Source organism: Hippopotamus amphibius, chromosome 6 (assembly GCF_030028045.1).
Source record: "Hippopotamus amphibius kiboko isolate mHipAmp2 chromosome 6, mHipAmp2.hap2, whole genome shotgun sequence".
In the NCBI taxonomy this organism is placed as follows: Eukaryota; Metazoa; Chordata; class Mammalia; order Artiodactyla; family Hippopotamidae; genus Hippopotamus; species Hippopotamus amphibius.
This window is the reverse complement of record NC_080191.1, coordinates 159,215,721-159,241,573: the sequence shown is the minus strand read 5'-3', so window position 1 is coordinate 159,241,573 and position 25,853 is coordinate 159,215,721. Positions and strand designations below refer to the sequence as shown.

The 25,853-nt window shown below is 41.9% G+C and overlaps 2 protein-coding genes across 10 annotated transcripts in view; one reads left to right on the top strand and one right to left on the bottom strand.

Moving 5' to 3' along the window:
- ABCC5 (ATP binding cassette subfamily C member 5) overlaps positions 1–25,853 on the top strand; it is a 188,660-nt gene that overhangs the window by 81,731 nt on the left and 81,076 nt on the right. For 3 of the 9 annotated variants that reach the window (XM_057739770.1, XM_057739772.1, XM_057739775.1), the window contains one exon: positions 23,725–23,764. The exons of 5 other annotated variants lie outside the window; for them this stretch is intronic. The gene's annotated coding sequence lies outside the window, so the exon portion shown is untranslated. Of the gene's footprint in view, positions 1–7,666; positions 7,888–23,724; positions 23,765–25,853 lie in introns of those variants that run through there. One more of the 9 variants, XM_057739777.1, reaches the window with a different exon arrangement.
- LOC130855795 (5-hydroxytryptamine receptor 3C-like) lies at positions 7,333–12,795 on the bottom strand. Its single transcript, XM_057739785.1, has 9 exons — positions 12,729–12,795; positions 11,426–11,592; positions 11,015–11,059; positions 10,456–10,565; positions 10,045–10,214; positions 9,701–9,861; positions 8,377–8,581; positions 7,982–8,197; positions 7,333–7,850 (listed from the first exon to the last, which is right to left on the bottom strand). Exons 1-9 carry the CDS (start codon positions 12,793–12,795, stop codon positions 7,621–7,623), a joined length of 1,371 nt encoding a protein of 456 aa, XP_057595768.1. The 3' UTR covers positions 7,333–7,620.

Below are 25,853 nucleotides of genomic sequence, written 5' to 3'. Positions count from 1 at the left end.
GGATTGCAGGCAGTAGTGCTCAGGAATTTAAATTTTAAACTAGATCCACAGCTGATTCTAATGCAGGTGGATCTTAGACTACACAGGGAGAAACACTACATACTAAATAGCTTCCCGACACTCAATATGTGATTTTACTTCTCCACATTCCCTCGACCTAAAATACACATTCTACCATTGATCTCTTGTCCCACTAATAAATTCTTAAAGATTTAGCTCAGCTCAAGCAGCCAGTCTTCTGTGAAGCCTTCCTCAATCTCTCTCTCTCCTTCTGTCTCTTACACACACACACATACACACACACACACACACACACACACACACACACACACACGCACACACACGTGCGTATGTGCTCCTGAAGGCTGTTCTGACCCTTAAACCAGAAACATCTCTTTACATGTGTGTCTCTCCTCCTGCTCTGTAATCTCATGGAGAGAAGGAAACATCTTTTTTTTTTCCCTTTGGATCCCCAGTGTATGGTATATAATAGTAAGTAGTCAATAAATGCTTTTAAAACTGAAATGTAGGGGCTTCCCTGGTGACGCCGTGGTTAAGAATCTGCCTGCCAATGCAGAGGACATGGGTTCGATCCCACATGCTGTGGAGCAACAAAGCCTGTGCGTCACAACTACTGAGCCTGTGCTCTAGAGCCCTCAAGCCACAACTATTGAGCTCACGTGCCACAACTACTGAAGCCTGCACACCTAGAGCCCGTGCTCCACAACAAGAGGAGCCATGGCAATGAGGAGCCTGCGCACCAGAACGAAGACCCAACACAGCCAATAAATAAATAAGTAAATTTATTAAAAGAATAATAAAGTTAAATTGAATTTAAAAATTGAAATGTAGTTATTACATTAGTTTCAGGTGTACAAATAGTAATTCAATATTTTGATAGATTATACTCCATTTAAAATATTATAAAATATTGGCTATATTCTCTGTGCTGTACAATATATCCTTGTAGCTTATTTTATACATAATAGTTTATGCCTCTTAATCCCCATCCCTATCTTGCCCCTCCCCGCTTCCCTCTCCCCACTGGTAACCACTAGTTTGTTCTCCATATCTGTAAGTCTGTTTCTGTTTTGTTACATTCTTTTGTTTGTTTGTTTGTTTTTAGATTTCACATGTAAATGAAAACATACAGTATTTGTCTTTCTCTGTGTGACTTATTTCACTAAATATAATACCCTCTAGGTCCATCCATGTTTTTGCAAATGGCAGAATTTCATTCTTTTTTGTGGCTGAGTAGTATTCCATTACATATATGTATTATTATATAGTATATTATATAATATTACAGTAGCATTCAATCATATCTCTATATCTATATCTATCTATCTCCCATCTTCTTTATCCATTCCTCTGTTGATGGACACTTAGGTTGCTTCCATATTTTGGCTATTGTAAATAATGCTGCAGTAAACATTGGGTTCATGAATCATTTCAAATTAATGTTTTCATTTTCTTCAGATATATATCCAGGAATGGAATTGTTGGATCATATGGTAGTTCTGTTCTTAATTTTTTGAGGAATCTCCATACTGTTTTCCACAGTGGCTGTACCAATTTACATTCCCACCAACCGTTTACTAGGGTTCCCTTTTCTCCATATCCTCACCAACATTTGTTATTTGTAGACTTTTTGATGATAGCCATTCTGACAGTATGAGGTGATATTTCATTGTGGTTTTGATTTGCATTTCTCTGATGATTAGTGATAAGGGTTTAATATCCAACATATATAAACAACTTATACAACTCAATATCAAAAAACCCAAACAACCCAATTAAAAAATGGACAGAAGACCTAAATAGACATTTCTCCAATGAAAATATCCTGGTGGCCAACAGGCATGAAAAGATGTTCAATAAATGTTAGTTAAATATCTGGCCTGTCAGTTCATTATGGATGGGGAGAGAGACACAGGTACCTTTGGCAGATGTAAGAAAGGTGATTGGGATCCTCATGGGAGTCCTGAGGCCATATCAGAGAAATTACCTGCTATTCCCATGGTGTGGCTGAGCTGTGGGCCTCCACCTTGGGTGCAGTTTGGTGGAGCTGGGGGTTGGCAGAAGCGCAGCAGTCTGCAGTAGGGAGCCTCCAGAGAGCTGCAGCCAGGGCCTGGCCTTTTATTTCTGACTGCCACCTCTAAGTTTCCAATAAAGGCCAGGCTCACAATGGCCTAACCAGAGCTACCATTTATTGAGTTTGTGCCATGTGCTCTATACTGCGTTATGGACTTTACTTACAGTGTTCATATCCTCACAACTGCTTTGAGAGGTCAGCACTGTTACTCCCAATTTTACAGATTAGAAAACTGAAGTACAGAGAAGTAAGAAAAAAAATCTAAATCTTGCTCAGTGTCCACCCAGGTGGAAATTGGTAGAATCCAGATTCACACCCAGGTCAGTCTAGTTCCCTTGTTCTTTCCTTGCTCTTTTCATGACTCTACAGCTGGGGAGTCTCGTGGACTAGAATATTAGGCCTCTAGGTTTCCACAAATGAAATCCCTGGGCCTAGACAACGTTTGGCTCCAAAGGTAAACAGTAGGGACAGGAGCTGTAGTTTTGCAGGTCAGATACCAACACCTTTCACCTTAGCTTATTCCAAGGGGGATCACACTGCATGGCCCTCTGGTGGCCCCATATATCTGGGACCCTGAGGGACCAGATTTGGGAATATAGCCTGTAACCTGGCAAGGGCAGGAGCTGGTAGAAGAGAGAGGGGAAGTGAGGGCCATTTTTTTGCAGCCTTGATGGGTGACAATTCCATACAGAGGCCATTGGCCAGGGCTAAAGATCCAGGAGCATGGAGGCAGCCACAACATCCAAACTGCAGGGTGAGTCACTAGCTGAAGTCAAGTTGGCTATGGTGCCTGGAACAGAAAGGAGGGTCCTGGGACTCCTTAGAGGCACCTGGGGAAAGAACCCAGGACAGCCACTCACCTGTGGCTGCCACTTTAACAGGGCTGGGTTCTCTTGAAGTGTGACAGCCCCATACTTATCACTTAACTTTTCTCCATTACATTTTTCTCATCTAAAAAATGAGGGGGTTATGCTAGAAAGTCTATAATTCTTTGTGTCTAGTGCCTCCCACCTAGAAGTCAATTTTGCACTCTAGGTGTCAGTCTGCATGGTGAAAAGATGCTCTCTAGAGTGTCACATTAGGCTTTCTAGTTTCTGTAAGCCTATAAATAGTTTTTTAAATCCATATTTTAAAAATAATTTAATCTGTGTTATCGGCTCCATTTCACAAATGAAGAAATTTAAGCTTGTAAGGTTAAGCTACTTGTGCAAGTAATGGAATCAAATTAGAACCCAGGGCTGCCAGATCCCAAAGTCTCTATACTATGCTGTTTTTTTCCCTGCTGTATAGAAGAACCAGTGCCAATGAATGATCAAAGAAGAGAGTTTATCGAAGGGAGAATCATAAATCAGAGAGGAGGAAACGGATAGGTTTGAAATGAAGTCTGTAACTTCATATCCTAAAATGGGTCTTCAGGAAGAGGAGAGAGAGGCAGACAATAATGAGATGATAATACACTTTAATGTTGGGTTAATATGGAACCAAAAAAATATGTAGAAAACATGAAGAAATACTGCTTATAATGGTTTAGAGAAAAAGTAAGTGAACAAAAATGTGTGCATGAACCACAGGGTTGCGCTGCAGATGAGTGACAAGTGAGGAGCTGTTGGTAGAAACAGGCCGTCAAATGCAAGATGGCCCAGGCAGGACCTGTCAGCAGATTTTCCTAAAGAGGTCATAAATTACCTTGCAAAGGCTTTCAAAGATTTGCCACGTAATAAGAGGAAGGTCATTAGCACAAAGTGTGCTTATCATGTGATTCTTTTATAGATGGAATAGAAAGACAGCTACCACATTTGTTAATTTTCTGGAAGCTCTCTGATTTCAAAGGTTCTGTATGATTATCCATTGTGTGTTAAGATCATGTGTTTAGATTTTGATTTTGGAAAAAATAAAATCACTATAATTATATCATGCCTTCTTTTACTGAAAGAAGATTTAGCATCTTAATCCATGTCAAAAAAGATAAAGTGCGTATATACTATTCAAATAAAACATAAAGCTATGTAATGGAAAAAATGTGAAGAAAATAAGTAGAGAAATATGTACCATGAAGATAGGTGGAAAAAAGAAAATGAAGCAAATGGATCTCACATAATTTTAGAACCTCTTGAAATCTGGATAAGTGAGCTACCCAGCAAAGTCAAGGATGAGTGTGCAGGTGAGGTGACTGTCTCAGGATAGGGCACAGGAGTGGAGCATTCAAAAGTATCTGGCAATAGATATCAGCAGCAAAAAGCTAAATCCATAGAGAATACAAAAGAAAGAGGACTTGCCCAGATCAGATTTGGGGAAATATATACTCCAGAAAGCAGTGGAGGAAGTGCAGGTAGTGAACTTGGGTGTTATGACTTATGATGAGGGTGGGAGGGAGGGGTGAGAAGTAGAAAAGACTGAGAGAGGGAGTAAAAGGAAATCAAAAAGAAAGTTTGTCTTAAAGACCCTATTCAGGGACTTGCTCTTCCTGTTTTAATTCTCCTATCGTGTTTGCTGATGGAGACTTGAAATGGGGGACTTCCCTGGTGGTCCAGTGGCTAAGACTCCATGCTCCCCATGCATGGGGCCTGTGTTCGATCCCTGGTCAGGGAGCTAGATCCCACATGCTGCAACTAAGAGTTTGAACGCTGCAACTAAAGATCCCACATGTGGCAAGAGGATCCCGCGTGCTGCCACTAAGACCCAGTGCAGCCAAATAAATAAATATTAAAAAGAAAAAAGGACTTGAAGTAGATTGATGTCTCAACATGGGACTCTTGGAGAGTCTGCTTTCATCCTCAGTCTGGAGGGCCGTGTGGCAGAGGCTGAGTCCCATGTCTCAAGCTAGCTGCCTTGATTCAAACTGCAGCTCTGTCACCTGACTAGGTGTGGAAATTTGGGAGATGGCTCAGTGGCCGTCACTGCACTTCTCTGTGCTTCATTTTCTCAGTTATTTCATCTCATTTATTTGAATATAAAATGGGGATAATAATACAAAACCACAGTTTTAAAACCTAAAGGGCTTTGAAAACCAAATTATTTTTCATAAATTATTTGGTGGCAAAGCCTGGCCTGAACTCATGTGAGACTATCCATAGTTTCATTTTTGCTACTGAGTGTGAATAGTCATAGATTTCACTGCAGAAATATTGTGTTTGATTAGAGGGTGCTATTCCATACCTGACTTGGGGGTTAGTAATATACAGTACGTGCATGATTGTTACCTTTTTAAAATCTGCAAATTCCACGTTTGGCTCCAAGGTATTTGTGGATCTATAGTTCCTACTTCATAGGGTTACTGTAACAATTAAAAGTGCTTATTCATATAAAGCACTTAGAAAAGTGCCTGTCACATATTAATAACTTAATAAAGGTTGATTGTTATTATACCTATACTGTGTCCTTTCTTTTCTTTTTTTTTTTAAGATGTTTTTTCTTTTTTCTTCTAAAATTTATTTTTATTCATTGGCTGCTTTGGGTCTTCGTCGCTGTGGGTGGACTTTCTCTAGTTGTGGCGAACGGGGGTTATTCTTCATTGCAGTGTGCAGGCTCTAGGCTTGTGGGCTTCAGTAGTTGTGGCACATGGGCTCATTAGTTGTGGCTTGCGGGCTCTAGAGTGCAGGCTCAGTAATTGTGATGCACGGGCTTAGTTGCTCTGCAGTATGTGGGTTCTTCCACGACCAGGGATTGAACTGGTGTCCCCTGCATTGGCAGGCAGATTCTTAACCACTGAGCCACCAGGGAAGTCCCTATACTGTGTCCTTTCTAAAGGCCCACTTTGTAGAAAACTGTGAGTTGAAGAACTGCCAAAATAACAGATATCCAAAATAGTAATAGACATGCTGATTTATTTAGGTGAACGTCAGGGCTCCCGATTTAAGCTTAGCTAGATCTTCCACATGCCCGGAGGGCTGGTGATGGTGAAGGGAGTATTTGACAAGATTCTAGAAACTGAAGAGCCAAAGACCTTCCTGAAATTAAAAACAAACAAACAAAAAAACCCCAGAGAAATATAAAAGGAGAATTAAGGGACACAAGTTTAATTGGAAGACCAGGAGCCTGAGCAAAAGGAGCCATTCAGAGTATAGCAGGGTATTTCTGCCTCAATATGCCCAGATTCCCATGGACTTTCACCTGAGTCCCAGCAGAAGGGAACTGCAAGGAAAGAGCAAATTACAGCTGGTCCTGGTGACTCAGCACCCAGTGGGAAGACCTGCACTGTGGGTTCAGCCTTCCAGTGGCCTGGGCTCTGAGGAACCAGAATCTCCTGCATCGAACACTGGGGTAGGACCTCAGGCTCCAACAGCAGCAGCAGCACTTCTAGTGGACATGGGCGGCCTTGCCAGTGTTTGGGGACCTTGCCACCAGTGACCAGAAGAAGCCAAAGGAGTTTGGGGAAGAGCAGTAGAGAGGAAGAACCAGGGAAATATACTTTAGGGAACAATATTGTGACTTTCTTTTTACTCCTAGCCTGTTATGACCTGGGAAATTTAGGCTTCAGATAGAAAGTAGTAGAAGAAACTAAAGAAAGGAAAAGAAATGGTTGCTGAAATGAAAGACTGTGTTCAGGTTGTAATTAAGTTGCTCTCGAATCTATGCTGTTCTGAACCTGGTATCCAGCAAATCATGCCACAGCTCTGGTGCATGGGATACAGTGGAGTCTCTGCTTCCCCCAGGAAGCTATTGGAGATAATGGGCCAAGAGATAAAGACTTTCAAAATGATAAGGCAAGTGCTAGGAAGGGGAATTTTCCAGTTCATATGGGGGCATCTGTGTTACTCCCAAGTAACACAGATGCCATTTTCAAATGTGTTCTCCTCGGCCCAGTGTTCTTTTCTTAGCATGATTAAGAATGGATCAACTCTAATTGCAACACAGACAGTTAGCAGAATTCAGGATTATGTTAACACTATGAGTGTTTAATGATGAATGAGTCATATGTCAGGCTGTGACAAAAGGCTTCACTCTTTAAACAAGAGATGCCTGATTCATTATTGATTTCTGAAGCTTAAATCCAGGATAACTGGATTTAGGAGGTTAATTCCTATTTTATTATAATTCCTTGTAATAGATTTTTGCCCCTTCTCTCCCCCTCCCCACTTTCACGTGTTGTCTAATAGACTTTAAAAACAACAACAACAACAAGAAAAATCCTTCTTACTTTGGTAATGAGAAGTTTCTACAAGAAGACTCTCAACCTCAGGTTTTTGAAACTGTAATATAATGCAGAGAAGAGCCAGTGCTTTCTGCAGAGGGGTTTATTGGAGGAGATTTGATCAAGGAAGTATTCCAAGAAGCTGAATCCTGAGGAGCCAGGCAGGCAGGACTCGTGGGAAGGCTGAGGGGAGCTGACGGCATGCAGGAGCAAGGACCTGACTCGGGAGGGCTTAGGAAACCATGCAGGACTGGTCTGAAACTGCACAGAAGGACTGGGTTGAAAATAAGGTGGTTGCCAGGGCTGTAAGGTGGGATTTGGACAGAGATGAGAGCCTGAATGGTTCCTGGAGGCAAGAGAAGCTCTTGCCTGGAACTCAAAGGTGGGCATCTGCCTAGGTGTTCCAGAGGACGATGACCGTGGTGATGGAGGTGGCCATGAAGAGCAGGTAGAGGCGGAAGAGCAAGGTGTCCATCATGTGGCTGAACCGCACCCACAGGCTGACCAGGTGCTGCTTCTGAGCCTCGTCTTCCTGCTGGGCCCTCGCTGACCCAGGGCAGCCATTTAGCTCTGCCTCTCTGGGACTTGGAACCTTCCCCACCAACTCCACGGGCTCCTTCACACCTGCGGAGAGACAGAGACTCAGCCATGGGCTACCAAGGTCAGCTGGCGGGTTGTGAGGACAGGGAAGGAGGCGGGAGCAGAGAAGGGGCAGTGATAGAAGAGGAAGTGTGGGCAGTGAGGATTTCCCTCACCAGGCAGGTGTGCGGGGCTGAGGCCCAGGCCCGTGTTTCCCTTCTGGGGCGCAGCAGGGCAGCATTTCCCGGGGCTGGTGCAGCGTAGAAGCAGGGAATGGAGCCAGCGAGGCATGGGTGGGGGCTGGGTGGTGGCCAGGTGCAGCAGGTAGGTGATGAAGATGGTCTCCATCAGGCTGACCACCATCAGTGACAGACACAGGGCAAAGTAGACACCTGGAGGGAAGTTGGGCCTGCCTGAGGGCCAGAGGCACCAGCCAGGACTTTTTGATTCCTCTTTTCCCAGAGGGCCCTTTTCCAGGATCTGTTTTTATTCTGACCTGGTTTCATTGGTCTCTCTCCCCACCCCACCCGCCACCTTGCTTTTCTTCTCCTGATGGAGGGAGGGGCCATACTGATGAGGGGGGTGCCACTGGCAGGGAGTAAGTCATTCATCAAGAGCAGGAAGACGTTGTAGCCCAGCAGGAGTGTCATCTTGAATGGGGCACGGTTCTCGCTTCCTGCCGGCAGGTAGAAGCTGAGGGCGTCGATGGCAATCAGAAAGCTACTGGGCACCAGGAGGTTTATGATGTAGAGGCTGGGCCTGCGCCTGATGGCCACCTGGTGGGGAGGAGAGAGGGCGGCAGCTGAGGAGAAGGTTGGGAGGCTGCCAAGCCAGTTAAGAGCAAGAGTTGAGATTTGTCCCAGATCCAACTTTCTAGTAAGGAAACATTACCTCACGTCCTTTTCTGTGTCCTGCCTCTCCAGCAGAGCCATCTTAATCACCACGCCGCCTTTCCTCGGTTGGATTCTACTATGCTGCTTACCACTGAAATGTATCTCATTCCTTCCCGGCCCAAGTGTCAACTTTCTCCACCTAAATTTTTATTCCTACCAGTGTGCTCTTAGCAGGGACCAGATTCTTAGGTATTGTGTGCATTGTGTTTCTGCTTGCTTTCCTCATCAAGGTCTAGTCTCTAGTGACTTTGCTGGTGGACATTGAAAGCCAGTGGAAGGGAAAGCAAGATAGAGCAGACAGTTTGGGGTCACCAGGATTTGGAATAATAATATCCCTAAGACAGTGTTTCATAACTTTTCCACCACCTCTTTAAAAAAAATAAATATAGGGGCTTCCCTGGTGGTGCAGTGGTTAAGAATCCACCTGCCAGTGGAGGGGACACGGGTTTGAGCCCTGGTCTGGGAAGATCCCACATGCCTCAGAGCAACTAAGCCCATGAGCCACAACTACTGAGCCTGTTCTCTAGAGCCATCGAGCCACAACTACTGAGCCCACCCACCTAGAGCCCGTGCTCCGCAGCAAGAGAAGAAACCACAATGAGAAGCCCGTGCGCCACAAAGAAGAGCAGCTCCTGCTCTCCGCAACTAGAGAAAGCCCGCGTGCAGCCATATAGACCCAACACAGCCAATAAAAAATACATACATACACACATAAATTCCTGACCTCCAGAAAGTTCTAACAGCCCTGGCAGGGGGCGGAGGTTCACGCTCACTGTAAATCACTGCCATGGGAGCTTTGTTTCTTCCTCAGGGAAGATCCATTCAGTCAGTGTTTACTGAGTGCCAGGTACTGTTTTAGGTACTGGAGATTTATCAGTGAGAAAAGTAATAACAACCTGTGCCCCCGTGGAGCGTATTTTCTTGTGGGAGAGCTTACATTCTGGTGGAGGACATAAGCTACGCATCTTAGGAGAAGATCCCGTCCAGGGCCCCTGAGCTCACATAGAAGATGATTTTGTTAAACACGTTGGTGCCCACAGTTGTCTTCTTCATTCTTTGATGGATACCCTGAAGTACCCACTCCCCTTTGTTCCCGATGATGTTCTGTGATGTTTTCGAAATCTCCTGCACATCCTGCTCCATGCCCAGGACCATGTTCTCCGCTGCAAAGGAGATGCAGACAACTCAGCCTCCCCCAACGCTCCCAACCCCTTTGCCCAGACTGTTGGATTCCTTACCACTTAGCTTCCACATCCCTTTGAGTGAAATTCCCTCACTGTTCCCAGCTTTATGTCCTCTTCTTCCCAAACCCTTTCTCTGCCTTTCAACACGTGAGCCTCACTCACCTGTGTAGACAAAAGAGCTTAAGGTGAGGGTGCAGTTCTGTTCATCAAAGGGGAAGTAGAAGATGTCCAGGTTGCAGATGCTGCTCACCCGCATGGGTTTGCTGTATCGGACGTGACCGTCACTGTTGGCGTACGCCATGAGACCTCTAGGGGTCTGATCCGTGTCCATGCTGTGTGTGAGAGGGACAGGGAGGTGAGTGCTGTGGGTTTCCCATCAGACGTGGCCTTCTGGAGCACCCATTCCTGTGCTCCAGCCCCACTCATCTCACCTCCCCCTTCCACCTCTTGCCATGTTCTGGGACTTTCAGACGCTGCTCCTTTCTAAGCTGAGTCTTTGTGTGGCCCCTATTGGTTACTCATGCTCTTCCCTGGAGATATGGTCTCCTTGCTTTTTTCAGCCCTGATACTCACAACTCCTCGATGAAGATATCTGGAAGCCACAGGTTCTCAGCTGCCATGCTCAGCTTCCTGATGCCCCCACATTCCTCTGGGTTCCACCCAATGAATGGATTGTACCAGATCTACAGGAAATCGTGGTGTGGGACAAACAGGGGGTGGGAACTGGTTTTAGTGTCTCTTGCACTTTACATTTCCTTTTTTACTCATTTCTTTACTTTCCCACCTCCTCTCTGGTGACAGCTGTCACAATGTCAATGACAAAGTTTTACCTGCTTCCACTTCTCCCTGTGTAGGGAGACCTTGAGCTTGGCTTTGGATTCCCTGGGATGAAGCCACTTATGTATTGGCTTCCATGACCTTGGTTTATGCCACTTGCTTCCTGAGCCCCATCTCTGCCCTGCTTAAACTGGCAGAATAATCAGGAAGTTTTATGGTTTCATTATTGGTCTGGCTCTGTATGAATTTGTCTAATTTGTGAGTATTCTCAGCTTTATCCATTTTAATCTGCAAAGTTGGACCCTGGAGTGGAAAAAGGGAGGTACTATAGCAAAGGAGAAACAGTCTATCATACCGCATTTAGCCACAGGAACGATGTCATCAGTTGAAGCTGTGCATCCTGGAAAAACAATTTTCATTCAGGATCATTAATTTTATGAAGTCAGGTCCAATGTCACCTCTTACTCATTTACAAGGCTGTTCTGTGTGGCAATTATGATTTTTAATCGTAAGCCACTAAAAACCATAGGTCACATAATCCAGGGTATATGAGACATGTAAGTGAAAGCACCAGTATAAGAGTCCATTGGGATTATGTGTCTTGAGGCATATTCCCAAAAAGGGAGAGCTTTTACCTGCAGTGATGTCATTGTAGCATTCCCTTACATTCCTCTCTACCCCTTAGACAGAGCTCTTAATTTTACAAAATCCAGTTGGGGACCCATTGCTCACCACTAGACCATTACAGAGTTGGGTCAGGACTTACTACTTCCAGGATGGCAGACAGGGTGAAGGAGACATTGACATGAGTGGGGCTGCTGAAGTTGGTGACTGGACGGAAGGCCTTTCTGTCAAACACTGCTTGGAACGCAGCAGGATCCACCCCGTGCTGGTCGAATCCTGAGCAGTTGATACTGAAAGTGTCTCCTCTTCCTGTAGAGAGCAGAGACTGTGAAAGGAGTGTCAGCACTGGGGTCTTGGAAGTGTTTCTGCACAGAGAGACAACAGGGGTCATGGGAGAAACGTCTAGACTCCTCCTTCCTGGACCAGGGAGCGTGGGTTGGGCTGGTAGGCAAATGGTGGAAGTTGATGAGGTGAGCTAAGTCAGGGCTCCATCCTCAATTCCATTCTCTCTCTCTCCATGCAAAACTCGTCTAAATGTGTATGCAAACTCAACCCTGACTACCACTTTTTAGTGTCCCGCTGTGTTCTTAACAACCTCACCACAAACCTTTGTCCTTGAGCCGTTTGGGTGAATGTCAGTGACAGATTTTGCAATCACAGTTCTCTTCGTTATTATATGAACAGGGCATAGATAGTCAAGAATTAATGGTGAGAGAAACAATCAGGTAGGTAGTGAGAAATCTGTGGGACCTTAAGGAAGGAACTCTATTTTCAATTTAATGGTATATATTCTGTCCTTGCTTTGTGCTATGATTGTTCTCTTCTAAAACTCAAGACTCATCACCACTGAGTCTATCTTTAAAAGAGCTCCTTGATACCCGTCTTATACCCAACTCCTTTCTTATCCTACTTTGTGGGGCAGAAACAGAGAATGTATGTGGTAACATCTGTTTGAGTCTGTTTTTATCTGTCTCTGATTTTGTCCTGTCCCTCATTGCTTATTCTCAATAATGAACAAGAAATTACTCTAGACTGGGAAAATTGTACTGAAAAAGTTGCCCTCTTTCACAACAAATCTTCTCATCTACCTCCTTCCTCTTGGCATCTTTCTTTTCATTTGCTTAAGAGAACTGAGAAAGAATTTTCTTCTTCTCACCATCAGTTGATACTCAGAAACTGTAGGGTAGATTATATGCCTGGAAAGAGAACAACATGGGGAAAGGGAAGAGGCCCATAGAAGTATGAGGAGTGGAGAAATAGCTTAAGAGAAGCGTCAACTATCTGTTAGGACCTTCCAAAGAGCAACAAAGCTGTCAGTATCATGAGTTTCCATTTTTACCAAAATGAACACCCAGTCATTGACTGTCTAGAAATTAAAACTAGCCTGGTTTCTCTGTTTCCCAGAAGTTATATGGATGCTGTGTCCTTCTCTTGTCCCATCTTACCTTGAAGTAGCAGGTGGAGAGTGAGGCAGAGGAGGAATCCTTCCCCATGGAGCCAGCCTCTTTCCATCTTCCTCTCCTTGGCTCTTCTCTGGGGACTTAGCTATGATGTTGACCTTAAAAGACCACAGGCCACACCTTAAGCCCTAGCTTTGAATAATTCAGGTGTCAGGTGGCATTAGCCATCTCTCTAATGAGCACCGCCAGTGACAACAGAATATCATGGAGGACTACCCCACCCTGTGCCTAACTAGACCTGAACCTGGTCTCCAAAAGAAATCTGACAAATCAGCTTGGAGAGGGGGACGAAACAAATATTTGGTCACTGGAGCAGTGCTAATGGCCTCCTCATACTTTAGAGTCACTCTGGCATATAATGCACCATAGAAAAGGCACAAAATGACTGCTATTGCCTTCAGGTGGCACACGCACTTATTTTGACCCTGCTGCCATCTTTCAAAAAAATTGGAGGTGGGGGTGGTCTCCTTTTGTATAATCAACTTCAGATTCTGAGGTTTGAATATGACTTCTGTACTGGCAAGTCTTAACTTTTGATTTTTTGAGTGTGTCAAAAGCAAATTGGACCCAGGTATATGCTGGAGGAGGGAGTGGGGTGGGTGGAGGGGAGATCACAGAGTTTTCCGTAGAAGTTGCTTTATAAGGTCATGACTGATCAGCCTGTAATTCATGTTGTTTTTGGCCCTGCTGGTGTTTTTAGGAAATTAGTTAGTTGTCAACATTTTAAAAATTGGGAGATTTCATGTAAATACTGTATTTCTGGCTTCATTTGAAAACTAAGATCAAGCAATACTGGGCTCACATTTCTGCTTGAGAACAATGCTTTCTGCGAAAGCTAAGAAGTGGTTAAGCCCTTTGGATGGAGAATACTTCTCTCTAGATCATCACAGTTTCTGTCACCAACTATTGTCTTATTCTTGACCAGCTCCCCTCATCTATGTTACCTGCTTGGCCTTGGTTGGTATTTAAGTTTGCCTTTCAGTGTTAAGGTTAATTTTCTTGTTTGATTCTTAAAGAGCCTTAGGAAGTAATTTCAAAACACCATGCCATGCCTAGGTGATCACTGGTCTTGTCAGATTTAGAATGTGCAAATATTTGTTTCCTGGTGGAAACCAGACATATGGGTAAGTGGGCCAGAGTCATCAGTGGTTTAACCTGTTTTATTCTAGAATGATTTCTGTTAGGGAAGGCTCCAGGGAGTGTCATCAGTGGCTAGGAGAACCAAGGGAGATGTTGCTTCAGTGAAGAAGCTTTTCAGACTAGTTGGTATGAGATAGTAAGAAAGGTCTAGGAGCAAATTCTGTTACTACTAGAATCATGTCACCTTCTCTCTGCCTCAGTTTTCTCCTCTCTGAGGTTGAGAGGATAAAATCTGCCATGCAGGAGTTTCATGTGGTTCGAGATATATTTGTACATTTCCTATCCCATCCTAAGCAACTAATGAACTGGAGTGGCAGTAACAGTAAAAATGGCAGTAAGAGTAGTTGTTATTGTTATTATTGCTCTCTCAAGATTGTTCAGGTTTCTTCATCCTGAACGGAATCAGGACTTAAAATGTCTGAGTCAATGGAATCAACCCCAGTTCCCACGAGCAGAAGAGTATTCACTCAGCTGCATCCTGACAAGGACCATCCTTCTGCTCTCCTCAGCACCACTCTTCACCTTTGGAGAATTCTTTCCCCTTCAGGAAGTTTATTTATTCTTTCTTTTTTAAAAGATGACTTTGGATCAGCATTTCTCAGAGCATTTTCAGCAGAACACTAGTTCTACAGGATGCTCAACGCCTTTCTGAAAATTTTTTTTTCATTGTTCAAGTTAAGCCTGAGAAATGCTGAATTAAACAAAGAGAAACAGGTTTTATTACTGTAGGACTTAGCGTATTTAACTAAAATGTTAACGTGACTTGAATAGCATGTACATAATTTCCCAGACATAGTTGACTTTTGGAAATTTATTTTTCTCAGAATATCTTGCAGGACTAATACTCCATGGATTGATTGATTGATTGATTGATTGATTGATTGATTTTTGGCTACGTTGGGTCTGTTGCTGTAAGTGGGCTTTGTCTAGTTGCGGCATGCGGGGACTACTCTGTTGCAGTACTCGGGCTTCATTGCAGTGGGTTCTCTTGTTGTGGAGCACGGGCTCTAGGTGTGTGGGCCTCAGTGGTTACAGCTTGTGGGCTCAGTGGTTGTGGCACACGGGCTCTAGAGCGCAGGCTTAGTAGTTGAAAAGAAAACTTGAAAATTTTGTCTTAGACTTGCCACAGATAGAATATAGACTGCTGCAGCATATGTAGAAATAAATCAAGAAATTTAAAAAATAAACGAGATGTGTTTTTTTACATAAATATTTTATACCTGAAGTTTGATTAGAACTGTTAAGAACCCACAAAGAAATAGAAGGTAAAAGAGCTATCAATTTCAAGCTGTTTCTGAATCCCTGAGCAATATAAACTTAGACTGCCTTTTTTCCTTTCTTTTTCTTTAGATCAGTGGGCTACCAGCTGCAGACCATATGCCATCCATCTAGATCTAATTTTAAGATGAGAGTTTAAAAACATGCTTTGGTATTGTTACCTCTCAAATACACTCAGACAGTAACATTTTAGTAGAAGGGCAATGTTGATTACTGTCATTGGTGGTCTTGCAAATCGATAATGTGTATAATTTGTGTTTTAAGAGTACATAGTTTTTCTTCATGGAATTCAATAAGCGAGTTGTTTTGAATGAAAAATAAACACAGCCTACATCAGTTTTAAATTTTCCTGAACGGACATTCATACCAGAAAGGTTATCACCAATGTAGACCAAAGTTGTTTATCTCTTCTTCTAATCAGGGACCCATATTTATAAAGCAACACACCTGAGAAGCTTTGGGGAATGACTGGGAGGGACCACTCTTCCCATCTCTCTAGGCCTGTTCTAGTGAGAAGGCTTCATCTTGGCTGGACTATCGGTTCTGGCTTCTCTGGCTTAGTGGAACCCTTTTGCCTCTCGTTTGTGACCTGACAGGTGCCCAGTCCATATGTCACAATGTGGGAAAACACCTCATGCACATTTTATCAATAGAAATGTTAGATGTTCTGCATTCTTTTATTCACTTGAGTAAGTGATCCTGTTGTCATTCTGGGAGGAGGAAAATCCCAAGGCCTGTCTGTAAACTGTGATACTTGTTATTTGAGCTGAGTAGATTTAGATGATTGTTCTGGGTAGAGGGAACAGCTAGAGTAAAAAACATGGAAATTACAGTGTTGTCATATTTGGACCTCATATTTGAGTAGGAGAGTGACAGGAAATGATGTGGTTATTACGTGGGGCCAGATCTCAGAAGGTCTTGTATACCAAGCTAAAGTTTAATTTCATAGCCCAGTGTTTCCCAGACTTGAATAAGACTCAAACTTCTTTTAAGAGAAGCAATTCTCCTAAACCCCTGATGTTGACTTAAATTATTTATATTTTAATATTTCTTAAATATGTATATTCATAAAACCATGTATAAAGTCCTTATGCTTATAATTCTCATACCACTATAAAATTAAAATAAATTTATAGATTATTACATAAGAGACTACAGAATCAACACAACACTAATTTTATGTAGTGGATAATATTGCTTTATTAAAATTAGATAATTGCTATCATTTTTTCCCACTCTTTATAATACAGAGCTAGTTTTTGGAACACCAATTGAGTGTTCCAAATTTGTTGAGCTAATTTGATAATGTATCTCAATGTAATAGTTCTTAAACATTTTTTAAAAAGCAGTTCTTCATTTCATTTTAACTACTACCCCTTCTGCTAATGAACTTGGGAGGTTATTACTACAAAGGTGAGGGGTGTGTAACTTCTTGAAGTGAATATGGGATATGACTGATCATAACAAGCCTATACTACTGTGTACTGTGTGAACACTCAGCTTCTCCCACGCAATTCTCTGTTAAAAATTCTGTGAAACCTTTGTCTCTATAACATGCTATGATGTTATTTGGCTATCATTCAGCATTGTTTACATCTTAAACCTTCTTCTCTTCTTTCCTAATTTGCCTGAGACCATTAAAGAGGCGTGTTATTCTGTGGTACTATATTGGTTCCATGATGTTAAATAAAAGATTCCATTTATTCATTAATTTTTAAAAAATTAACACACAGAAATCTCTTGCATTTCTATACGCTAACAATGAAAGATCAGAAAGAGAAATTAAGGAAATAATCCCATTCACCATTGCAACAAAAAGAATAAAATACCTAGGAATAAACCTAACCAAGGAGGTAAAAGACCTGTACTCAGAAGAGTATAAGACACTAATGAAAGAAATCAAAGACGACACAAACAGATGGAGGGACATACCATGCTCTTGGATTGGAAGAATCAACATTGTGAAAATGACTATAGTACCCAAAGCAATTTACAGATTCAATGAAATCCCCATCAAATTACCAATGGCATTTTTCACAGAACTAGAGCAAGAAATTTTACAATTTGTATGGAAACGCAAAAAACCCCGAATAGCCAAAGCAATCTTGAGATGGAAAGACGGAGTTGATGGCATCAGGCTTCCTGACTTCAGGCTGTACTACAAGGCTACAGTGATCAAGACAGTATGGTACTGGCACAAAAACAGAAATACAGATCAATGGAACAGGATAGAAAGCCCAGAGATAAACTATGGTCAACTAATCTATGACAAAGGAGCTAAGGATATACAATGGAGAAAAGGCAGCCTCTTCAATAAGTGGTGCTGGGAAAACTGGACAGCTACAGGTAAAAGAATGAAATTAGAACACTCCTAACACCATACACAAAAATAAACTCAAAATGGATTCAAGACCTAAATGTAACGCCAGTCAGTATAAAACTCCTAGAGGAAAACATAGGAAGAACACTCTTCAACATAAATCACAGCAAGATCTTTTTTTGATCCACCCTCTAGTGTGATGGAAATAAAAACAAAAATAAATAAGTGGGACCTAATGAAACGTCAAAGCTTCTGCACAGCAAAGGAAACTAAAAGCAAGACGAAAAGACACCCCTCAAAATGGGAGAAAATATTTGCAAACAAATCAACAAAGGATTAATATATGTAAACAGTTCATCCAGCTCAATATCAAAAAAACAAACAACCCAATCCAAAAATGGGCAGAAGACCTAAATAGGCCTTTCTCCAAAAAAGACATACAGGTGCCCAAGAGGCACATGAAAACTGCTCCTCATCCCTAATTCTTAGAGAAATGCAAATCCAAACTACAATGAGTATCACCTCACACTGGTTAGAATGGGCATCATTAGAAAATCTAGAAACAGTAAATGCTGGAGAGGGTGTGGAGAAAAGGGAACGCTCTTGCACTGTTGGTGGGAATGTAAATTGATACAGCCACTATGGAGAAGAGTATGGAGGTTCCCTGCAAAACTATAAATAGCACTACCACATGACCCAGCAATCCCACTGCTGGGCATATACCCAGACAACAGCATAATTCAAAAAGACACATGCACCCCAATGTTCATTGCAGCACTATTTACAGTAGCCAGGACATGGAAGCAACCTAAATGTCCATCAACAGATGAATGGATAAAAAAGATGTGGTACATATATACAATGGAATATTACTCAACTGTAAAAAGGAATGAAACTGGGACATTTGTAGAGACATGGATGGACCTAGAGACTGTCACACAGAGTGAAGTGAGTCAGAAAGAGAAAAACAAAAATCGTGTATTAACACATATATGCGGACTTTAGAAAAATGGTACAAATCAACCAGTGTGCAAGGCATAAATAGAGACACAGATGTAGAGAACAAACATATGGACACCAAGTGGGAAAAGCAGGGAGGGTTGGGAGGGAATGAATTGGGGAATTGGGATACCAAATTGTACACTCTAAATATGTGCAGTTTATTGTATGTTAAAAAAAAATAGTACCACTCCTTTTCTTTCTTTCTTTTTTAAAATATAAATTTACTTATTTATTTATTTATTGGCTGTGCTGGGTCTTCGTTGCTGTGTGCAGGCTTTCTCTAGTTGCGGCAAGCGGGGGCTACTCTCTTGTGGTATGCAGGCTTCTCATTGCAGTGGCTTCTGTTGATGTGGAACACAGATGGGCTCTGGGTGCACAGCTTCAGTAGTTGTGGCACACAGGCTCAGTAGTTGTGGCACACAGGCTTAGTTGGTCCGCTATAGGTGGGATATTCCCAGCCCAAGGATTGAATCCGTGTCCCCTGCATTGGCAGGTATAAATTCTTAACCACTGGGCCACCAGGGAAGTCCAACTAATTTTTTTGAAAAGTCTTATTCCAGTCCCTCCCATCAGGAAGCACACACAAGCCTCCTCGATAGCTTCCCCCGCAAGAGGGCAGACAGCAGTATCAAGCAGTATCAGCAGTATTTCCTTCTGTGGAACTGAAAACAACAGCCACAGAAAGATAGAGAAAATGAAAAAGCAGAGGACTTTGTACCAGATGAAGGGACAAGATAAAATACCAGAAAAACAACTAAATGAAGAGAAGATAGACAGAAAAAGAATTCAGAATGATGATGGTGAAGATGATTCAGGACTTTGAAAAAAGACTGGATGCAAAGATCAAAAAGTTTACCAAAGACCTAGAAGAATTAAAGAGCAAACAAACAGAGATATGCAACACAATAACTGAAATAAAAAATACACTAGAGTTGGTCCCACAAACTGGAAGCCAGTGGGCGAGGGAGCCCAGAGGAAGTAGTCCACAGGAGGCTAACTTCCCAGTCATGCAGCAGGGCAGAGAGAGTGGAGAATGTTTCAGGAGGCAGGCAAAGGGAGCCTAATCATCACCGGTACTTCTTAAGGATGCTGAAAAAAGTGGGGACCCATGCATCTGCTAAAACTATTATCTCTGAGTTTCTACCTGAACCAAGTGATACTTTCTGTCATCCCCAACCACATTAAAATAAATGATGCCCAGCCTCATGAGTGAGTTTTGCTGGGAGGCAGAAACCAACTTCAATATAGAAGTTGAAAATACAAAATACTCATTTTCCCATTTTCCCTGAGCGCTATAACACTGATGTTGGAAGACCCTCCGCCCACAGATGTGTCTGTCAGAATTTGACCCAGAATCTATGCTACAATGAAGGCTTATGTGAGACGCCATTCTGGTGAAAGCAGCAGCAGGATCCCTGTACTGCACCCGGTTTCCAGAGGCAGGAATCACTGTCTCTGGCAGCCACGCTAGGTGACTGTGAGGTTAGGAATGCGCATACAGCAACCAGAGCACTGGTGATGGAAGAGAGAGCTTTACGTGTTCAGTGCAGTGTCTTGATTTGTAATATAGGGTTTATCTGGTCATCTTCAAGCTGGTTCGCTGGCCCTCTTGGAGTTTCTGTTTGACACTGATAGCTTTAATAAATGTTTTCTGATTAAATTAGCTAAAATTAGTTTCTGTTGCTAGAAACCAAGAAACTCAACTGACTCAGAATGATAAGTTACTGCTCTCTGATCACATGTAATATAAACAGTAGAGGTGAATTGCAATCCTCACTAGGTCACACGGACTGGTGGGCAGTGTTATGTGTGCCTCCAAAGTTTATAGGTTGAAGTCCTAACCCCCAATACATCTGAATATGACTGTATTTAGAGATAAGGTCTTTAAAGTGATAGTTTAATTAAAATGAGGTCATTGGGAGGACCCTACTCCAATATGACTGGTGTCCTTAAAAGAACAGGACATTTGAACCCGGACCTGTACAAAGGGAAGATGGTGTGAAGACACAGGGAAAAGACAACCATCTACAAACCAAGGAGAAAGAGGCTTCAAAAGAAATCCACTCTGCTGGCACCTTGATCTATGACTTCTAGCCTCCAGAACTGTGAAACAATAAATTTCTAGTTTAAGTTGCAAAAAAAAAAACACTAGAAGGAACCAATAGCAGCTTAACTGAGGCAGAAGGGCGAATAAGTGACCTGGAAGACAGAATGGTGATAATCACTGATGCAGAAAAGAATACAGAGAAAAGAATGAAAAGAACTGAAGACAGCCTAAGAGACCTCTGGGACAATGTTAAACGCACCAACATTCACATTATGGGGGTCCCAGAAGGAGAAGAGAGAGAGAAAGGACCCGAGAAAATATTGGAAGAGATTATTGTTGAAAACTTCCCTAACATGGGAAAGGAAATAGCTACCCAAGTTCAGGAAGCACAGGGAGTGCCAGGCAGGATAAACCCAAGGAGAAAGACACCAAGACATATAGTAGTCAAATTGACAAAAATTAAAGACAGAGAAAAGTTATTAAAAGCAACAAGGGAAAAACGACAAATAACATCCAAGGGAACTCCCATAAGGTTAACAGCTGATTTCTCAGCAGAAACTCTGCAAGCCAGAAGGGAGTGGCATGATATATTTAAAGTGTGAAAGGGAAGAACCTACAACCAAGAATACTCTACCCAGCAAGGATCTCATTCAGATTCCATGGGGAAATCAAAAGCTTTACAGACAAGCAACAGCTAAGAGAATTCAGCACCACCAAACCAGCCCTACAACAAATGCTAAAGGAACTTCTCTAAGCAGGAAACTTAAGAGAAGAAAAGGACCTACAAAAACAACAATAAAACAATTAAGAAAATGGTAATAGGAACATACATATCAATAATTACCTTGAATGTAAATGGACTAAATGCACCAACCAGAAGACACCAACTGGCTGAATGGATACAAAAACAAGACCCATATATATGCTGTCTACAAGAGACCTACTTCTGACCTAGGGACACATACAGACGGAAAGTGAGAGGATGGAAAAAGATATTCCATGTAAATGAAAATCAAAAGAAAGCTGGAGTAGCAATACTCATATCAGATAAAATAGACTTTAAAATAAAAAATATTACAAGAGACAAGAAAGGACACTACATAAATATCAAGGGATCCATCCAAGAAGAGGAAATGACAACTATAAATATATATGCAGGGGAGGGTGGGGGGGACTCGAGGCGGGGGGAGTCAAGGAAGGGAGGGAATACGGGGATATGTGTATAAAAACAGATGATTGAACTTGGTGTACCCCCCAAAATAATAAATAAATAAAATTAAAATTAAAAAAATATATATATATGCACCCAGTATAGGAGCACCTCAATATATAAGGCAAATGCTAACAACTATGAACGAGGAAATTCAAGGCAGAAATAGAGACACAGATGTAGAGAACAAACATATGGACACCAAGTGAGGAATGCGGGGAGGGTTGGGAGGGAATGAATTGGAAGATTGGGACACCAAATTGTACACTCTAAATATATGCTGTTTATTGTCTGTTAACTGTATCTCAATAAAAGTTCTTAAAAAAAAAGTCATTCCATGAAAATGACTTTCATTACAAAATTGATCTGTAAAAGAGAAATTTTGTTTTTATAACTGGCAGAAGAATTCAAGAGTGCCGCAGCAGATGTGGGGTGATCACACTTGACATTAGCTCCTGACAAGCTGGGTAGAGGAGGGTATTGGGGGACTGGCTGCTGCAGTACAGCATTGCTTATGTCAATGAATGGAACCATCATCCATCCAGTTCTGCAACCAGAAACCAAGGGGTTACCCATGATACCTCACTTTCTCATCCCACAGTATCTAATCCATCAACAAGTTTTGTCGATTTGACCTCTTTCATTTCTCATGAGTCCATCCACTTTTCTCCATCTTTTCCACCACAGTTCTAGTCCAAGCCACCATCCTGGCTGATAACAGTCACTCCTAGCTAGACTCTTCACTTCCATTCTAGCTGTCTCTAATTCTTTTCTCCAGTCTGCCAGCCTCAGGGAAGTTTTCAAAATGCAAATTTGATTTTTCAATCTTTAACCCATTCACCTTTTAAAACCTTGCAATGGTTGGTTTTTGCTCTTATTGTAAAGACCTATGACATGGTCTCCTGGAGACCTTCCCTTCCTTCTCCCACCACCTGCCGTTTGTTGTTCCTCTGCTTGGAGAGCTCTCTCCTCTGCCCATTTCCACCATCTTCGCCTCGCTAACTCCAACTGATCTTCAGATGTAGCATTAACCTTTCTTTTCCAGTACATACCATAGTTATAGTTTAAATTTGGATTGATGTTTATCCAGGACTCTAAACCCCATGAGGGCAGGAAACGTGTCTGTTTTAGCTCCATTGTATCTCCATCAAATATTGAATAAATGAGTATATTGAGTACATTATGTAACATAAATATATTTAAAAATTTATACAATTCTGCATTGCAACATAGATTCTCTAGCCCCTTGCCTGAAGGTTGGAGAATATTACCCCCCAAAACACTTCACACCACAAATATACTTCAAGAGGGGGATGCTTTGTAATAAATACCATGTTAATAAGTTAAGTCTTTGGCCCAGGCTATCCTTCGACAGGCTGAGGTAGTACCATAGTGCACTGAGGCCTTGAACCAGGCTTGTAGAGTGCTCATCCATTTTTTAAAAACCTATAATCAACATATTTGAAGTATTCAGGGAGATTTTTGAAGATTTTTATTTTATATGAAGGTATCAGATAATGCGGCTTTTGGGTAGCATGGTTGGAAGTACTAGTATGCCTTGGAGAGGTGGCTTGAGGTGTGCTAAAAAAAGTTTTTTTTCTTCCACCGGATGGCCAGAGGTGCTTAAGGAATTCTCAGTAGATATATATCTATACATCTCTATCTCTGTCTCTATTTCTATCTCTATCTCTGTATCTATATAAATCCTCAAGATTTTTCTGTTGAGTTGCACATATCTGCATTGAAAGAAGAAATGCTTTGTTCCTATGATACTAAAGCTTTTTTTATTATGAAATACTTAAAGGCCACCAAAAAGTACAGCAAATGATTTTAGAAGCACCTGTGTACTCACTGCCAAGCTTCATTAAATTTTAACATTTATAAGTCATTTTTAAAAATTGATATGTTGATTTACAGTGTTGTGTTAATTTCTGGTGTACAGCAAAGTGATTCATATATATATATATATTCTTTTCCATTATAGGTTATTAGAAGATATTCAATATAGTTGCCTGTGCTATACAGTAAGTCCTTGTTGTTTACCTATCTTATATATTGTAGTGTGTATCTGTTAACCCCAAACTCCTAATTTATCCATCTCCCCACCTTTCCCCTTTGGTAACCATAAATTTGTTTTCAATGTCTGTGAGGCTGTTTCTGTTTTGTAAATAAGTTCATTTGTATCATTTTTTAAGATTCCACATATCTGTGACATCATATGGTATTTGTCTTTCTCTTACTTCACTTAGTATGATAATCTCTAGGTCCATCCAAGTCATTTCTTAAAGAAATAAAGCATTACAGAAACAGATGAAGCCTTTTGTATATCCTGCTCTGATCTTATTCCCCTCCCTGTGACATGAGAAGTCATTACACCTCAAATTTGTTGACCACGCCCAGGCCTGGCTTTACATTTGTGAACACACGTGCATCCATACACAGCATACACGTTCACATGTTTACAACATTAATAGAGATTAGATTAATTAATACAAGTGAGGTCATATAATTTGAGTCTTTTTGTAACTTATTTTTGCTTAATATTATTTTTGAGGTTTATACTTTTTTTTGTTGTTAAAGAGAACTTTATTTTTGGCTATGTTGGGTCTTCGTTGCTGCACATGAGCTTTCTCTAGTTGTGGCAAGTGGGGGTGACTCTTCATCGTGGTGCTCAGGCTTCTCATTGCGGTGGCTTCTCCTGTTGCGGAGCATGGGCTCTAGGTGTGCGGGCTTCAGTAGTTGTGGCATGTGGGCTCTAGAGCACAGGCTCAGTAGCTGTGGCGCACGGGCTTAGTTGCTTCGCGGCATGTGGGATCTTCCCTGACCAGGGCTCAGACCCATGTCCCCTGCATTAGCAGGTGGATTCTTAACCACTGCACCACCAGGGAAGTCCCTAGAGATTTATACATACTGATACATTATATCCCTTGTTCTTTAACTACTATATAGTACCCTATTGTACAAATACCATAATCTTGTTATCTTGTTCTCTTATTAATGAAATTTAGACTCTTTCCACTATTACATAAGATGCATAACAAACATTTCCTTGTGCACATGTGTGAGAGACCCTTTAGGGCAGCTTTTCTCAGCTAATGGCATTAAGCCATAACACCCTAAGGTATTCGTTGTGTGTAAGGAATTAACTTCTCCCATAGGCATCTAGAATGATTCTAGCTGTGTTTTATCCTTGGGGGAATTGAGAAAATAGTCACTCAAATAATTTTGTGTAGGGTTTAATTCATTTGCAGAAGCCCCGATTGAGAATGGCTACTCTAGAGCATATATGTAGAAGTAGAGTTGCTCGGCCCAAGGATAGGTATATCTGGTAGAATATTAGCTGTCACCAAAATCTGTTCTTTCCTTCTTCTGTTGTAACAGAGTTGTAGAAGGCTCGTAGCTGCCTTGTTGAGACTTCTCAATTAGTTGTGACCATATGACTAAACTGTCACCAGTAGAATGTGAGTGAAAATGATGTATGCTGCTTCCTGGCTGGTGCCTTAAGGCCAAGTCACACCTCCTCCGCATTCCCTTTTTCCTTCCTTCCACTTGGGTGACTGGTGGTAGCGATGAATAGGGCAAATTTGGAGGCCATATGTTAAACCTGACAGAGCCACCATCACCCTGGATCTCTGACTGCCAAGAGCAGAACTACACTGCTGATCTGATATACTCACCTGGGACTTTTATGCAGGAGATAAATAAGTTTCTTGATTTTAAGACACTGAATTTTAGGGGTTTACTTGGGGGTCTAACAATACAGCCCACTTCCAACCTACTAAATTTGACCAACGTACTGCGGTTCTATCAATCCTCACTCTACCAGCAATGTGTGAAACATCCTGTCTCTCTAGATCCTTGACAACACAATGTTATCAGATTTTTACATCAGGTGGGCATAACATGCCCGTGATAAAATGTCTGCGATAAAACCCCGCTGACCTTTAAAGCTAGATTCTCTGGGGGCTCTTCCTCCTGTTGCCAGACCCCCAAGCCAAGAAGCCTGATGTGGGGTTCAGAACTTTCACTCCATTTGGAGAACTTCCGTGGCATAATTGTTTTCCAGTTTGTGGGTAGCCCACTTGGCGGGTATGGGATTTGATTTTATCGAGA